The sequence below is a fragment of the Salvelinus fontinalis genome, chromosome 42 (genome assembly GCF_029448725.1).
Source record: "Salvelinus fontinalis isolate EN_2023a chromosome 42, ASM2944872v1, whole genome shotgun sequence".
NCBI lineage: Eukaryota > Metazoa > Chordata > Actinopteri > Salmoniformes > Salmonidae > Salvelinus > Salvelinus fontinalis.
The window spans coordinates 8,272,491-8,286,525 of record NC_074706.1 but is presented as its reverse complement, the minus strand read 5'-3'; the positions used below and the strand labels follow the sequence as shown (position 1 = coordinate 8,286,525).

Genomic DNA, 14,035 nt, shown 5'->3' with positions numbered 1-14,035 from the left:
AGAGAGAGAGAGAGAGAGAGAGAGAGAGAGAGAGAGAGAGAAAGAGAGAAAGAGATAGAGAGAGACAGAGAGAGATAGAGAGACAGAGAAATACAGAGAGGGACAGAGACAGAGACAGAGTCACAAAGCTATATGTGATGGCGCTCTAGGGGCCACCTGGGGAAACTTAATCAAAAAAATGTTGGCAGCTCGGGAGAGAGAGGGAGCAGAGGGCAGCCGAGGAGAGGAGAGGGGGAGTAGAGGGCAGAAAGCAGGTGACAGGGTTCTCTCTCTCTCTCACTTTCGCCTCCAGAACAAAGTCAAACCCTGAGAGTCATAATCCAACATTCGCTAGGAGCAACACGTGCTTTGCTCTGTCTGTCACCACGCCTTGGGGTTAACTCTTCACCTTCACCAATCAGTGGGCTTCAATGAACATGCCGACATACACTTACAGCACCCATTCACACTCACACTAATTCTTGAGTTCCCTCAAATTCTCTCATTGTCAAGTTCACAGCTGCATCTTCTCAAGTGAAGTGGTCACAAGAGGAAAGGAACGCTGAGCGACACCGACTCTCATTCAACATTCTTTCCCAACAACCGTGTTTCACCGATCCCTCAGTGTCAGTGGACGTGTCGGGGAGCGTGCACGATGTTGAGCCGTGCACGCTCCTGTCCTTTAGGTGGCCCGAGCCAAGGAAGGAGAGATAAATAAACAGGTGTGTTGTGACACCGACCGGACTCACCATTATCGCTGTCCGACTTGTTTTCGTGCTCTGTGTCGGTGAGGGTCAGGGCCGAGTTGGACCGGCTGGACAGGCACGAGTTCCGGCCGCCCGACTTCACCCCGCGGCCCCACAGCCGCATGGCGCGCTCCGGTGACATCACGCCCTCGTTCTCGGTGTCCACGTCGGAGCCGGCGCCGACTGAGTAGCCGCGGTGGGGGAGGCCCATCTCGGCGCAGAAGGCCAGGCCGCGGCGCGTGGACGGCTCGCAGATCCCCAGTTGTCTCAGGTTGAAGTTCTGCCCTGATAGGAGAGGAAACGAGATAGAAGTCATCAACACTAGAGCCCTGAACATGTATACCGGTCAATAAATGTCTTCCAAAGGAAAAATGAGTGCACCTTTACAAGAGAATACAGGAAGTACAGGGTAGAATAAAGGGAGTTTTGAGAGAGGAGAGGAAACAATATGGAGGATCTTAAAGACTCTTTCACAAAGAACAAGGTTGAGGACATCAATAGTTTCAATAAGAGAGGCGCTGGAGTCTTTTATTCTAAATGTCAAGTATTTCAGATATTTAAGAGAGCTAGCATTTACCAGGGAAACCAATTCAGTGGCCTTTTACAGGAGAACACAGGGAGTACAGACTGGCAGTAAAGACAAAACACCTTGAACCCTGTCACTAACAGATCATCTGTCACATTAAAAACCTCGATCTCCTAGTGATGGGGGGAAAAACCTATACAGGTACATATCCAGATATAATCTTTGACGATATCATATTACGATAGTTGGCTGTACCTGCACCAAAACCATATTCCATAACTGATTTGTTTTCTTAACGTGTGTTTTCTCCTGCTCTCTCTATGTCTCTCTGCAGCAGACATATAGCGAGCAATATGTCTGGAACATCACATCACAATACAACCACAGTATCAAATCGCAATACATATCGTATCAGCACCTAAGTATAATGATTATATCGTAACGTGAGGTCCCTGGTAATTCTCAGCCCTAATATCACCCACCCCCCCAAGGCCACTCTGACCTCCAGCCCTCCGACCCTCAGATCCATCCTATCACTGAGAACCAGACAGACAGACCCTCTCCCTCCCTCCCCAGCCTTAGTTGTATTTGACCAGTGGCAGATGGATAGATAGATGTCTATATATACTGAGAAAGAATATAAACGTTACATGCAACAATTTCTACAATTTTACTGAGTTCATATAAGGAAATTAGTCAATTGAAATAAATTAATTAGGCCCTTGTCTATGGATTTCCCATGACTGGGAATACAGATATGCATCTGTTGGTCACAGATACATTTTAAAAAGTGGTAGGGGTGTGGATCAGAAAACCAGTCAGTATCTGGTGTGACCACCATTTGCCTCATGCAGCGTGACACATCTCCTTCGTATAAAATTGATAAGGCTGTTGATTATGGCCTGTGGAATGTTGTCCCAATCCTCTTCAATGGCTGTGTGAAGTTGCTGGACATTGGCGGGAACTGGAACACGCTGTCGTAGACGTCGATCCAGAGCACCCCAAACATGCTCAATGGGTGACATGTCTGGTGAGTATGCAGGCCATGGAAGAACTTGGACATTTTCAGCTTCCAGGAATCGTGTACAGTTCCTTGTGACATGGGGTTGCGTATTATCATGCTGAAACATGAGGTGATGGAGGCGGATGAATGGCACGACAATGGGCCTCAGGATCTTGTCACGGTATCTCTGTGCATTCAAATTGCCATCGATAAAATGCAATTGTGTTCGTAGCTAATGCCTGCCCATACCATAACCCCACCATGGAGCACTCTGTTTTTTTTAAAATTTAACTAGGCAAGTCAGTAAAGAACAAATTCTTATTTACAATGACAACCTAGGAACAGTGGGTTAACTGCCCTGTTCAGGGGCAGAATGCCAGATGTGTACCTCTTCAGCTCAGGGATTTGATCTAACAACCTTTCAGTTACTGGCCCAATGCTTTAACCACTAGGCTACCTGCCGCAACGTTGACAACAGCAACCCGCTCGCCCACGCAATGCCATACACGCTGTCTGCCATCTGCCCGGTACAGTTGAAACTGGGATTCATCCGTAAAGAGCACACTTCTCCAGCCAGTGGCCATCGAAGGTGAACATTTGCCCACTGAAGTCAGTTACGACGCTGAACTGCAGTCAGGTCAAGACCCTGGTGAGGATGACGAGCACGCAGATGAGCTTCCCTGAGACGCTTTCCCTGAGACAGTTTGTGCAGAAATTATTCGGTTGTGCAAACCCACAGCTTCATCAGCTGTCTGGGAAGCTGGTCTCAGACAATCCTGCGGGTGAAGAAGCCAGATGTGGAGGTCCTGGGCTGGTGTGGTTACACGTGGTCTGCGGTTGTGAGGCCGGGTGGACGTGTTGCCAAATTCTCTAAAACGACTCTGGTGGAACTATCTGCAGTCAGCATGCCAATTGCACGCTAAATCAAAACTTGAGACATCTGTGGCATTGTGTTGTAACAAAACTGCAAAAAAAAATGTGGCCTTGTATTGTCCGCAGTACAAGGTGCACCTGCGTAATGATCATGTTGTTTAATCAGCTTCTTGATATACCAAACCTGTCAGGTGGATGGATTATCTTGGCAAATTAGAAATGCTCAGTAACAGGGATGTCAACAAATATGTGAACAAAATTTGAGAGAAATAAGCTTTTGGTGCATGTGGAAAATGTATGGGATCTTTTATTTCAGCTCATGAAACATGGAACCAACAATTTATATATTTGGGGGAATAGGGTGCCATTTGGGACAAAGGGGGAGAGCCATCTCCCAGGTGCTAACAAAATTAAATGGTAAATGGGGCCTAGCTAGCATCTGGGGAGGCATTTGGACTGGAGATGTTGAGCAAAAAATATCCTGCATGGGCTTAAAAAGAAAGAGAAAATACAAACAAATCCTATGCTGACTTTTTTTTCGTGATGGGGGTTGGTGGGGTGCAGTATCAACTGACCTCAAATCCCCAGTGAAAACACACTGTAAACAGTGCTAGCTCCTAGAAGTCCAGAAAAGGGACTATCAGGTTTCATCTGACTCTCAGATAACTGCAGGGGCTTAACATTCTGTTACCCAGGATCCCACGCTGGACTCCCAGGACCCCGACCGTTGTGTCTTACCACAACCAGGCCTGACTAGCTAACAACATGCTAGCAGTTAGCAAAACCCATCTTTTCAGCACCATAGGACCAACGCCCTAATGGACAACTCTCATTATCAAACGGAGGGAGACACCCTCAACTTTTATTTTATGGGGCCCCCTGCAGACTAAAATCACCAGTAATTCAGAGCAAATTTGTTTAATTTAGCAAATCTGTTCCTAAGCATTCCCACGAATAGAAGGGACACGTGATCGTGTCAAATCCAATGATTGTTATTTCAAATCCAATCTCTTTTAGGGCTTAGTTGTCGTCAATATGCTTGACCAATTATGGTAATTAGGTTCCGGCCACCCGACCATCCGCTCTGATAAAAATCTACTAGTCTACCCCCTGCTCTAAAGACTGAAGTAGTGCATGACCAAACCACTAAAACGATACAGACTTCAGTGAAACACGACTTGCTAAAAGCAATTTATACCGCGTTGGAGGTGCGAGCCAAACGCTAAAGAAATATCCAACGCGAAACAAAACATCCGAAGGGGAATCTATAGTTTCCTAAAGCAAAACATATCATCGCTGAACCACAACTGAAACAACACATAGGCCTAATGCTGTAGCGGAATATAGCATGCTATGCTACAGTCCATTTTGCTTAGGCAGAGCAGAACGCATTCCGCAGCTAAAGCTGAACTCGTTAGCAGAACAAAAACAAGGTTCGAACCATGCTAACATAAAGCGAAACCATAAAGGGCACTTCAGTGCTGGCCCACCGGGCACAAACTGATTGAATCAACAATGTTTCTACGAAGCTTCCATGACATTACGTTGGTGCAATAGACGCTGAATTGACGTCGGTGCCAGTGGGGAGTGCTAACAAATTGCATAACGCTAAAGCAAAACCCTACAACCCTACACCTTGGAACGGCCCATTGGGCTAGCCACTGTTTCAGTGCAGGAGGGCACAACACCAAGCCCACAAGGCCCAACGATAAATGCCCTATAAAAGCGTTACTTGCGGGTTACTAATGTTGGCTGGCGCGTAGGAAACGGCAAACATCACCGGAGGGTCTCTGGGTACATAGCAATCATTTACAACACATGAAGCAAATACACATACTGTCTGCAACTTATCAACTGAGAGAGAGAGAGAGATTTGGCAGAGGTAGCTGTGTTAATGATTGATCTAATATGTGGCTGTACTCTGGTTATATCTAATGCGGTAACATTATGCAGGCTGAAAGGAATTCAAGACCCACTAGTATTGTATAAAACAATCCAGGCAAAATTCACGTGCATTGCAAAAAACACAAGTAAGAAGGTACAGTAGCCTAACTACTATAACGTTAAATACAGTACATTTGGAGGCATAGACATGATCAAATAACTGCAATCTCTATGGCAACCATTCATTAAAACTCCCCAAATTAATTTGAGAATATTTGCCAAAATATTGTTCAATGTATTAACAGATAAAAATCTGTTGTGTAGAGTACAAAATCTTATTAAAAGTGTCTTCCTCTCGCAGGCAGACGGAATATGGTGTGTGCGTGGGAGCACGTGCATGTGTGTTCTCGGGGAGGGGTAATGTGGTGCAGATGGGAGAAGATGGTGGCTGCTCTGCTCTGCTATGTTGTCCTGGCAGACAGACTGGTGGTTAAGGCACTTCCAATCTAGTTGGTGATTTCATAAATATCTCAAGGCCTCGAAAGCGTAAAATCACTACTTCAAAGGCGCCGCCGCCGCCTCAACAAGACAAACAGCAACAACAGCCGTCAACAATCAGATGAAGTCATCAGGGTGGAGATAAGGTAGTGTTCCACATTAAGGCTTTTATGGCTGACATACACTGACTACACATTTCATTTAGTTGAACTAATAATGAATGAAAACTTCAAAATAATACAAATAATCATAATGAAACAAGAAAATAATCATATTTGTATTAATAATAATAATATGTATAAATATAATAGTTTTAGTACGTATCGTTTTACATATTTACATTTTTTCTCAACATTAATATAAAAATTCTGAATATGCCATCGAACAAAGTACTTAGAAATATCTGGGAGAAAATCATGTACAAACATTTCCTACATTCGTAACAAATTGTACAAGACACAGTAACCATGGATCAAAATGAACTATTTAATTATCTGGGTCCTCATATGCCAACACAACTACAGGCATGGAATTAGAATACTATATAATTGTATAGAATCTCTATGACTACAGCCAACAATACATTGTATAATTCCTCTTGGGGCTATTAACCATTCTACTACAATTGAAGTGGCTTGCATTTTATGTTGGGGAATTTTAAAAGATGATCCAATTAAAAATAGAGTCTGTGATATATAATTCATTTAGTTCCTTTTTTAACCACCGCTAATCATTTCCTGCAAAACTAAACTCTTTTCTCTCGCGTAAAGACATTTATGTCACACTTACATTTGGATTTAGACTGCATTCCATTCTGTGGGTTTAGCTGCCGTGGTGATAGGAACGGGCTGCCTAAGAACATGCCTGAACATATATCAACATACATATTTATTTTTGGACTTATAAATGCTGTGAAATGTTTGTAAAAAATATGATTCCTGCCGCTATTCAGTGATTATCGTATATCATTTAGTGACCGTATTTAGTGATAATATTTGCTTCAGTAATAAGTTATTATATTACTTTTGAATCCTTAGATTAGTATACATTCACACTGATAACGTGTTCTTCCAGCTTAGCTGATTTGTGGTGAATAACTTACTACAAGACTAGCTAATACTCACTCTTTGTGGGATAATGGAAAGTGTTTCACGCCACACTACTTATGCAGTTATGAAAATGACTGTAATATAAACATAATAGAAGTATCTCAATGAGAGGAAACTGCTTTATATTCCATAGGCCAATGGTAAAATGTCCATATCAGTGACAACAACTACATGTATGGCTTCTTTTGTTTTAAAATATTGAAATACTTAATGGTCGAAGATTCAGACAAATACATGCTTTATCTCATTTAGGGTAGAGTATTATTTAACTACATTTAGATTCAACTATTTAAATGTTGTTCTCAAGCTATATATAAGTCATCCTCATTGTGAATTGGTTCACAGCACGGTCAAATCATTGGTTGATGAAAAAAAATGAAAAATCTTCCAAATTCCCTCCAAGATTATTTACATTGTAAGAAGGATAAAAGATTGACTGTTAAATCTGTGGATAAAATACTGTCTGGAGCAATCTTTGATCTAGGAATAAGAGTGACTACAAAGGCTTGTTAATTACATACACAACTAAGCTAGTCACTGCAGTTCAATTAAAATTATATAAATTTGAAATGAACACCAATTAGTGTGGCAATGAAAATGTACATGATAAGATAATTAAAGTAATGGCGTTTTTTTCTCTCCAATATTTATGAATTGTTAATTGGAGTGGAGGAACAATCAATGAACTAGTAATGAACTTCAAAGTACTTTTGTTATGGTTATAGAAAATATGGATGGACCTGGTAAAACGCTTTGCCTCCATCTTTCCACAAACCAGTTCATGTCACGAGTTCAACACAGTTTCAGATCTATGCGCTCGCTGTGCATTATAAAATCTAATAATTAATCATTTTAGCTCTGATGGTCAACAATTCTAATTATTCCAGTTTTAGTCCATCAAGATTCACAAATGAATACTGTCCCGCTATTATTTCTGAACTGACCAAACCATTTAAGGTCAATGTCAAACACATAGAATTTGAATGAATAGAATGGGCATCCCCATTCAGGGCAAATAGGTTCCAAACCCGTTCTACTTCTTCTATTTCTATGGTGTCACCACATTAACATACAGTATAAGCAAACGGTACTAGCTATATTAGCATAGCATAGTGTCACCATAAGCCCCTATGAGGGCAGGTACTAAGTGAGTTACTGGGCAAGGAGACAGAAAGAGGTGCTTAGCCAAGAGGCGTGTGTGTAGTACTTACACATAAAGTGCTAAAGTCTGTCCAGGGAACAGCCCAAAAAGTCCAGTGACAGAGTGGCCCACTTAGGGGACTAGCTCTGCCACCGAGAGGCAGAGAGGGGGTCCCTATAATAATTTGGGGGGTGTTCATATTTGTTCTGTTACACACAAGTGGGTCGCCATTGTACAGCGCCCCTGGAGCAATTAGACTCGCTCAAGGGCACACTTTTCCCTTGTCAGCACCCTTCGGTTACTGGCCCAACGAGCTAACTTCGAGGCTACCTGCCGCCCCATCTGTCTCATGTCTGTTAATATGGGCAGGATGTCATACATAGCCCCAACCTACCCAGACTGGTACCCCTTTCCTCACCCCAATACCCCCATCTACCCGTCGACACATTACCCCTGGAGCTCTTCATCAGCAAGACAAGCCCCAGTGTTCATGATCAACACTAACCCAGCAGCTATTATATACCATTTAGCAGACCCCTTTTATCCCAAGCCACTTATAGTCATGCGCGAACACATGCATGTGTACACACGGGTGGTATTGGCAAGGGAACCCACTATCCTGGTGTTGTAAACGCTACGCTCTACCAGCTGAGCTACAGAGGACCAGCACCTAGTGAGATACCAACCACAGAGGTAATGACAGTTCTTCTTCTTGGATTGAAACTGTAGCTAGAAGACGTTTTCTTCATGACATCAGTGCACCGTAAATGTAATTACACCTCGTCCCGTATCGGCAGAAACTGATTCCTGGTAGGGCTGGGTCGCGTCCTTGAATGCACTTTAAAGTTGAAGTAGTCGGCCCCTATCCCTTATCTAAGGCATAAGTCAACATGGAGGGGGCCCACCTGAGGTAAACGTATGTAAACAGATACTTCACCTCTTAGGGGCCAACCTAAGGAAGAGTTCATGCAGGTACAGCTGACCGTAACTACAGAGTAAAACCTACAGACAGCTTAAAGTGGAATGACAAAGGCACTGGTGCTCAATTGAATTTTCCGGTCCTGGTGATCATATTAACATTTTCCAGTCCTGGTGATCATATTAACATTTTCCAGTCCTGGTGATCATATTAACATTTTCCAGTCCTGGTGATCATATTAAAAATTTTCAGTCCTGGTGATCATATTAAAATTTTCCAGTCCTGGTGATCATATTAACATTTTACAGTCCTGGTGATCATATTAACATTTTCCAGTCCTGGTGATCATATTAACATTTTCCAGTCCTGGTGATCATATTAACATTTTCCAGTCCTGGTGAACATATTAACATTTTCCAGTCCTGGTGATCATATTAACATTTTCCAGTCCTGGTGATCATATTAACATTTTCCAGTCCTGGTGATCATATTAACATTTTACAGTCCTGGTGATCATATTAACATTTTACAGTCCTGGTGATCATATTTTAGAGCCAATAGTCAAGGTGGTATAAGAGGTGCCGGTACTCAAGCAGTAGAAAAAAATGGAGGTGCCAGATGATACTCTGTACCGGTAAGTACCAGGCCTACCTCAAGCACTGCTTACATGGTCAGCCGCAGGGCAGCGCCCTTAGAGCATGCTAGGTGCCTTGCTCAAAGGCACAAAGGCAGGAGGATAACTAACTAGGCTAACTAGTACCTTGTCGGGTGTACTCGTCCTGTTCACGGTGCACCATCTCCTTCACTCTGCTGCTGTACAATAGTCTGGAGGAGTCCTGGTGGTCGAAGGCCTTGAGCGTCTCGCTGGAGCTGTACGACTTCTGGGTGGGTACCCTCGGCCCCGGGCCGCCGCCGCCGCTGCCGCACTCCTCGCTGTCGCCGGACGAGCCCGTGTAGCGCCGCTCCTTGTCGCGCCTGCTCTTGGTCAGCGAGCAGTAGGGCCTGCGTTCCTTCACGTCCATACTGCCAGCATGCTTCGCCGACCCCGGCGGATAGACACAAACACGGCACGGACCGGGACACTGAAGGAGGAGGATGATGGGGGGGAGGAGGTGGAGGAGGGAGGGTCCGCCCAACCCGCTCCGCTTAGGCTCGGCTACCTGGAGAGAGGGAGGACAGGGAAAGAGAGGGAGAGGGAGGGGAAGAAAATCAAAGAAAAAGCGTGAGACACAGCGGTCAGATAGCGCTAAGCTGTGCACTTAATCTTCCCGGGATCCTTAAATCCTCCCCACCTTCTGGAGTGTTCAGTGGTGCTAGTTTGTGTGTGTGTGCGTGTGTGTGTGTGTGTGTGTGTGTGTGTGTGTGTGTGTGTGTGTGTGTGTGTGTGTGCCGCACACACTTGCTTGTGTGAGTGTGTGTCTTGGCAGGGCCTGAGTGCATCGGAGTGAGGAGAGGGAGGCAGGAAACAGCCTTTGGGAACTGAAGTCGGGAGGGCAGGGGTGAGAGGGGAGTGGGAGAGGGAGAAAAAAGCCGGGGAGAGGAGGGGGTGACTTAATTGATTACTCCCAGTCCCCCTGATCTGGTCTGTGTCTAGAGTTGCTGATAAGTACGACACATCCATTAGATATAAAGACCTGACTGAAAGCAAAGAATAACGTGTGTGTGCGTGTACATGTGTGCATGTGTGTGCTCATGTGTGTGTGTGTATCAAGGAGGAAGGAAGAAGGGAAAAACATTTTCAGTCTTTCATTAAGCCCTGCTGCCATCGAGAATTAATCAAATATACAGACAACATCCTGAGAACAAAAAATAAAACGACATACTTCTAATGGAAGACAGAGGAGCAATAAACGTGTGTGTGTGTGTGTGTGTGTGCGTGTGTGTGTGTGTGTGTGTGTGTGTGTGTGTGTGTGTGTGTGTGTGTGTGTGTGTGTGTGTGTGTGTGTGTGTGTGTGTGTGTGTGTGTGTGTGTGTGTGTGTGTGTGTGAGAGACTAAAAACCATTGCATGCAGTCCCCCCGGGGGTATGTTTATTAGCCCAAAAAACTTTCTCTGCTTATCATTTTTTAATTTGGGAATCTTGGCTTGCCCTTTTCTGGAGGTCTCCCAGAGATTGTGCATGGTTGCTCTTTCTCAAACATATATTTTTTTCCCCACTTCATTCGCCTTTTTTTTGAAGTTACCAAAATATTTCTTGATAAGGTTTTCCTGCGTGAGTTTTCTAAACTCGTCCCAGATGACAGCAAAGCGAGGGAGGCATGGAAGGTAGATTCCTCCTAATGAAATGGGGAGAGATGCTTCCGCGGCTCTATAAAATCTCCGATGCGGAGAACACAGACGGAATCATGGAATCCAGACATTAAAACGGATTTCATGAATATTCAATAAATGTATTGAACTTAGTAGGGATTCAACTAAATGTACTGAACGTGTATTAATTTGCCCACGTTTATCATAAGACATGAACAGAATGCATCAGTGATTTGTATTTCCTGTAACTTTCTGAAGAGGCAGGGAGAATTCCCCCTGTCTGTGTTTGTGACAGCTTGTGTAGCTTTCTCAATTAAATGTTAACTACAATGTAGCCTATACCAACCTGGCAGAATGAGATCATGATTATTTGCGTCCATCCAGTGGGTTTTTGTTTTGCAAACTTTACCACCACATGGTACTCTACAAAAACACTGCCTCTTGCTAGGTACACACTGGAATTAAAGGGTAATTACACCAAAAATGTAAATTTAAAGAGTGGTATCCTGATGTGGTTTAAGCATTGTTGTGGACTTACAACATCCAATTTAGTTGTTTTTCGATTTGAAAAAAGTGTGATTTTGAGAGCGAAAATACATTTTTAAAAAACAGGAGAAAACAGAAACCTGGAAAAACAAAATGGAGAAAACGGAATTTGGGAAAAAGGGAATCAGGGAAAAACATAAAAGGGATTAGATAGGGCTTTTGTTCAGAAGAGGAGAATATCAGCCTTTCTCTGCCTTCGCTCTCTCCTCACTATCAGGAGGAATTGAACAAATGACAATGAGAGAACAGTCGTCATTTAAAGGGTAACGTTAAGGTATGCCAGGCTGCCTCTCCTTGAAAAGGTTGACAGCATCATTTGCATGTTTCTCCCGCACAATGGTGTGTGTTATCAGGTCTTCCTAAGCATGGCAGTGGATAGACAGAGTATTCCACACACCAAATACAAAGATATACAATGACGACTAAATTCTCATCTGCCCAGACCTAAATGCTCACACCCCCATCCCTAGTGCATGCCTTATTGTTGGTGTTAAATTGTATCAATTTGTTTCTCTCATTTGCTATTTCAATATTTCTATAATAAATCATAACATTTTTCCATTGGAATAATGATGCGGATTGATTGATTCCTACGTTTTTCGTGGTCATCTTAAATAGACAAATAAATCTACAGAGGTGGCGTATGAGCATCAGCAGCCCCAACAACGCCCCATCATTCATGAATATTAATACCGATTCAGTATGAGGAGAGGAAGAGCGAGAGGGAGAGAGGGAGAGACAGAGAGCGAGCGAGCGACTGAGAGAAAGACGGCTCCTCACTCTGCTGGTTTATAGTTTTGTAAAAATGTACTGAGGCAGACAGGGGGGCAGAGTGACAACTGAGTGAGTGAATGAGTAACGGAGGGAGGGAGGGAGAGGGGGAGAGGTGACTGAGCTGTGAGAAGTGCTTATGGGGGAATGAGACTTAGTGTGTGAATCAGATCAACAGCAGTGTGGTGATCTGTCAGGATCAGCCGGTTAGACGGCAGGTAGCCTAGTGGTTAGAGTACTGGGCCAGTAACCAAAAGGTTGCTAGATCAAGTCCCTGAGCTAAATAATAGAAACATACATAAATCATTTCAATTCACACACATTTGTTGTCTCATAACTATTCCCCAGGTCATTGTTGTAAATGAGAATGTGTTCTCAGTCAACTCACCTGGTAAAATAACGGTAATATATATATATAATTATATATATAATTGTTGCACACAATCATTAGTAATAAGATGATCAAACACAGATTTTTTGATTGGATAATATCATTTTCTTCAATGTTTACAATCATTTTCAGGTTGACTTAATCCTAATGTGTTGGATTTTATGCAGAGAAAACATTCTTTACATCTCCTCTGAACATTATACGTATTTAAATTGTCAAAACATTATACTAAAACGGATTTAATCGCTGAAAACAATTATTAATTCAAAACCAAAATGGGTGAATGTGACCAATTTGCCCCCCTCCGGTGACACAAAGAGAGTGACAACGTTCATCTGATTGGTCTGAGTCTAAATTCAATTAGGTCTGGCTGATCAAGTGCATTATTGGTCATTAAATTCCTAATTAAAAAGTGCTCTGGTTCAATGACTGGAGCCAGAGTTTTAAAGGGGAAAAGAACACTGTGGCTGCAACACTATTATGGTAATGTCTTCACATAATAACTTTAGCGAAGATGATCTCATTTGCGCTTCAGTCAGAAACACAGACAGGAGAGAGTACCGTAGCTACCCAGTTATACTTCAACAACATTCCAAACGAGATGTTTCAATAATTGAAAGCTATGCATTGACATATCCGGGCTCCCGAGCTGCGCAGCGGTCTAAGGCACTGCATCTCAGCGCTAGAGGCGTCACTACAGCCACCCTGGTTCGAATCCAGGCTGTAGCACAACCGGCTGTGATTGGGAGTCCCATAGGGCGGCGCACAATTGGCCGGGGTTGGCCGGGGTAGGCTGTCATTGTAAATAAGAATTTGTTTTTAGCTGACTTGCCGAGATAAATAAAGGTACAAATAAACACAAATTTGCATTGACATACTGTGTTCTTAGAGGCAGAGTTGACATACTGTGTTCTTAGAGGCAGAGTTGACATACTGTGTTCTTAGAGGCAGAGTTGACATACTGTGTTCTTAGAGGCAGAGTTGACATACTGTGTTCTTAGAGGCACAGTTGACATACTGTGTTCTTAGAGGCAGAGTTGAAATACTGTGTTCTTAGAGGCAGAGTTGACATACTGTGTTCTTAGAGGCAGAGTTGACATACTGTGTTCTTAGAGGCAGAGTTGACATACTGTGTTCTTAGAGGCAGAGTTGACATACTGTGTTCTTAGAGGCAGAGTTGACATACTGTGTTCTTAGAGGCAGAGTTGACATACTGTGTTCTTAGAGGCAGAGTTGACATACTGTGTTCTTAGAGGCAGAGTTGACATACTGTGTTCTTAGAGGCAGAGTTGACATACTGTGTTCTTAGAGGCAGAGTTGACATACTGTGTTCTTAGAGGCAGAGTTGACATACTGTGTTCTTAGAGGCAGAGTTGACATACTGTGTTCTTAGAGGCAGA

At 43.3% G+C, this 14,035-nt stretch overlaps 1 protein-coding gene across 4 annotated transcripts in view; it reads right to left on the bottom strand.

Annotated features, from left to right (window-relative positions):
* Window positions 1-14,035, bottom strand: part of LOC129841128 (teneurin-3-like) — a 570,942-nt gene that overhangs the window by 127,986 nt on the left and 428,921 nt on the right. For all 4 annotated transcript variants that reach the window (XM_055909241.1, XM_055909243.1, XM_055909240.1 and 1 more), the window contains 2 exons: window positions 9,439-9,838; window positions 729-1,010 (listed from right to left, as the gene is read on the bottom strand). In XM_055909241.1, the coding sequence (XP_055765216.1) occupies window positions 729-1,010; window positions 9,439-9,700 (544 nt within the window). In that variant the 5' untranslated portion in view covers window positions 9,701-9,838. The remainder of the gene's footprint in view (window positions 1-728; window positions 1,011-9,438; window positions 9,839-14,035) is intronic.